Genomic DNA, 3,625 nt, shown 5'->3' on the forward strand with positions numbered 1-3,625 from the left:
AAACATTTCACCTCTTTCAAATTGGTAAAAATATCTTATGACCACATTAGTGTTATTTTGTTTTGTTTTTGTTTTTTTATTTTTTGTACTTCAAGATAATCTCATAGAAATATTAGATTCCCTTGTCACGTTTATATTGAATCTATAAAAATATCATATATGATAATCATACTATCAACACGTGAACGAAAATTTGATACCTTCCTTAATCTCATTGTGATTTAAGAAATACTAAATTGAGGGAGTATAGAAATTCCCAACTAAATAAGCTAATTTAGGATAGAGTCAAAAACGTCAAAAAAAGGAAAGTACATCTTGATTAGTCGCTGTTATACATCTCATGGCATTCAAATTAGCCAACCATTCTCAATTTTATATTTAATTGATACACGTATTGGTTCAAATTAATCCAATCCAATTTCTATCATTACAAAACAAAGAAATTTAAATATATCCACTAAAAAATATATAAGAAGAGGCGGAGTTGGCTTAAGAATTCAATTGATCTGAAATATAGTACAACTGATATAGAATATGTATTTTCAATCCATTTAGATTTGAATGTCCCATTATTGTTGAATTAAAAGAAATGTTCTGTTAAAAAAAAGGTTCTTTAAAGGGTACTAAAAAATCTGTAAGGAAGCTAATATTCTATTTATAGTTTTCGATTAAAATATCTTTTTGATTCATGTACTTTAAGTATTCTTCCATTTGGTCCTTGTGTTATAGACTTTCTTCCATTTTAGTCATTGTACTTTCACATGTTCGATTTAAGCCACATTTATCAATCCGTAATGAAACATAGTCTAATCATAATAAAACTTCATTGATGAATCAATTGTAATGAACTTGAATCACAAATATAATTGGATTGATTTTGATCACGTTTACTTAAAATTATGAATTTCATCAACTTTACTGTTACCGTTATCTCTACCTCTATCTTTGAGAGCCAAGCGGTAACAATAAAGGTAATCATAAGACATAATTCTCAGGCGCAATCAGATTGAGTACTTGTTATTCATCAATTAGATTACGTTATTTCATTAGAGATTTGGATGTGGGGTCCATGCGTCAGTACAAAGAAACAATGCTAAAATGAATTAGATGGGACCCACTTTTTATTCCCATTGATCTATTATGTTTTCAATAAATAAACGTGGCCTTAGTCTCTACTTTCAACAAGTCTTAAAATTGATATTTTCAAAAAGAAATGGGAAAAAAAACTCTATAAGCATCCTTCATGGATTGTGAATAACAATGTCTTTTTTGTATCATCTTAGTATGATGTATAAAGATGAATGTATTTAATATTACTCTTTTATAAATAAATTATATATCATTGTTTACGATAATGGTTTCTTTTAGGAGTGAGCATGTTAGATCAAAAAACCGACACGACCAACCTAAACCGGCCGAAATAGAGTCGGTCGGTCGAAAATCTAAACATAACAGTCGAGGTCGGTTTTCGATTTTTCAAACCGAAGGAATAGGCAATCGAGATATTTTTAAAAAATAATATAAATTATTAGGGACCTAGGGTTGAGCTGAGTCTTTCTACTTTTCTTTCTTCCGCACCCGCAGGCTGCCGCCACACGCTCCACAGTTCGCACAACTTCCTTCCAGCCGCAGATCTAGAGTCGGATGTCGTTCCACTTCCAATTTTCTTCTTTTTTCTTTTCTTCGTAGTTCGTTGTCTTGTCTCCGATCTAGAGTCTCCATCTTTCCAGTCGGCGCCGCAAACTTCATTCTTCCAGCCATTCCGCACGAACACCAGTCGTCAGTCGATCTTCTTTTCTTCGTTACGCCAGCCGCTCCACACGAACGCTGTCGTTCCACTCCCACACACGTGATTCAGCCGATAGACTTCCAGTCTTTTTGTTTCTTTCTTTCGTAGGCCCGTATATTCGTAGCTTGATATCTTCCATTCTAGTCGTTTTAATGTATTGTATATTATAGATTCCAGCCGTTTCAATGGAAATTAGTTTGATTTATGGATGTGGTGGGTAGTTGACTGATTGTAATGTATTGTAAATTGTACACAGTGGCAAAAAAAATGAAAATTAGTTTGAAAACAATGGATATGGAGTTTGAAAACAATGGAAATTAGTTTGACTTTGATTTATGGATGTGTGGGTAGTGATTGACTTAACAATCTTGCTGAGTTTATGTAAAACTGAAATGCTTTGAATTTTTATGAATTGTGTGATACTGACGATGTCAGTCATGTTGTGGTTCAACTACATGGATTCAACGGATATGGAGTTTGATGGAACTGCAACTGATGCTTTAAAAAATGAAGGAGATGCAGCAGAAACGGATGCCAATACAAATATCGTTGATGTTGATTCAACAAATGAGACATCAGATGTTCCAAATCCACCAAAAAGAAGGAAGGCGTTTAAAAAATCCATGGTTTGGGATCATTTTAAGAGGCTAAAAGGTGATCCTAAAGACCCTCATACTCAATGTGAGTACTGTGGTGTTGTCTATGCATGTCATTCCAAACGTAATGGTACTGGGACTATGAAGAATCATTTGGAAAATTATAAACAATACTCTTACCAGAAAAAGAGAGATCCAGCCCAAGTGACATTATCTTTCAAAACTAAAGCCAAAGACAATTTTGAGGATAATACATCACAACTTATATGTGAGTCATATAGTTTAAAGAGTTGTCGGGAAGCGTTGGTTGAAATGGTAATTGTTGACGAATTGTCATTCAAGTTTGTGGAGGGTAAATGATTTAAGAAATTTTTCGATAGATTAACATGTGCAAGTCAACCTAGATTTGTTGTTCTGTCTCGGTTTACTGTGGCTAGAGATGTGCTTAAGTTGTATGTTAATAAGAAAAAGCGTTTGAAAGACATGTTTGTGAACAAGTATAGAGTTTCTCTCACTACGGATTGTTGGACATCAGGACAAAATATAAATTACATGGTACTAACTGCCGATTTCATAGATTCTGATTGGAGATTACCTAAAAGAATACTTAGTTTTTGTCCAATTGAGAATCATAAAGGTGATACTATTGGTAAAACCATTGAAAATAATTTGAAGGATTGGGGCATTGAAAGGGCAATGACTTTGACTGTTGATAATGCAAGTTCAAATGACACTGACATTACTTATCTTTTGAAAATATTCAATAAGGGATTATTGTTTAGTAGAGAATTTATGCATATTCATTGTACTCATATATTAAATCTCATAGTATGTGATGCTTTTAAGGAACGTAACGATTGCATTGAAAGGATTCAATATGTTGTACGGTTTATAAGATATTCTCCTGCACACTTTTTGAAATTTAAAAAGTGCATTGAAATTGAAAAAAATTCTTGTAAGAGTTATGTGTGTCTTGATGTTCCCACCAGATGGAACTCTACATATTTGATGATTGAGGCAACTGTGAAGTTTGAAAAAGCTTTTGATAGATTAGAAGATGAAGATGCTTTTTATAGACATGATTTGTCACCAAATAAGAAAGATTGGACAAATGCTAAGATGTTGATTAAGTTTTTAAAGGTCTTTTATGATGTGACATTGAAAATTTTAAGGTCTTTGTACACCACTTCGAATATGGTTTTTCATCAGATTACAGTGGTTCAGAATTGTATACGTTTGA

The 3,625-nt window shown here is 32.8% G+C and overlaps 1 protein-coding gene across 1 annotated transcript; it reads left to right on the forward strand.

The window, feature by feature from the left end:
* The first annotated feature begins 2,217 nt into the window (after positions 1-2,217).
* LOC120079832 lies at positions 2,218-2,745 on the forward strand. The gene has a single exon (XM_039034253.1). It carries the CDS (start codon positions 2,218-2,220, stop codon positions 2,743-2,745), a length of 528 nt encoding a protein of 175 aa, XP_038890181.1.
* The last annotated feature ends 880 nt before the right edge of the window (positions 2,746-3,625 follow it).

The sequence above is a fragment of the Benincasa hispida genome, chromosome 1 (assembly GCF_009727055.1).
Source record: "Benincasa hispida cultivar B227 chromosome 1, ASM972705v1, whole genome shotgun sequence".
Classification (NCBI taxonomy): domain Eukaryota; kingdom Viridiplantae; phylum Streptophyta; class Magnoliopsida; order Cucurbitales; family Cucurbitaceae; genus Benincasa; species Benincasa hispida.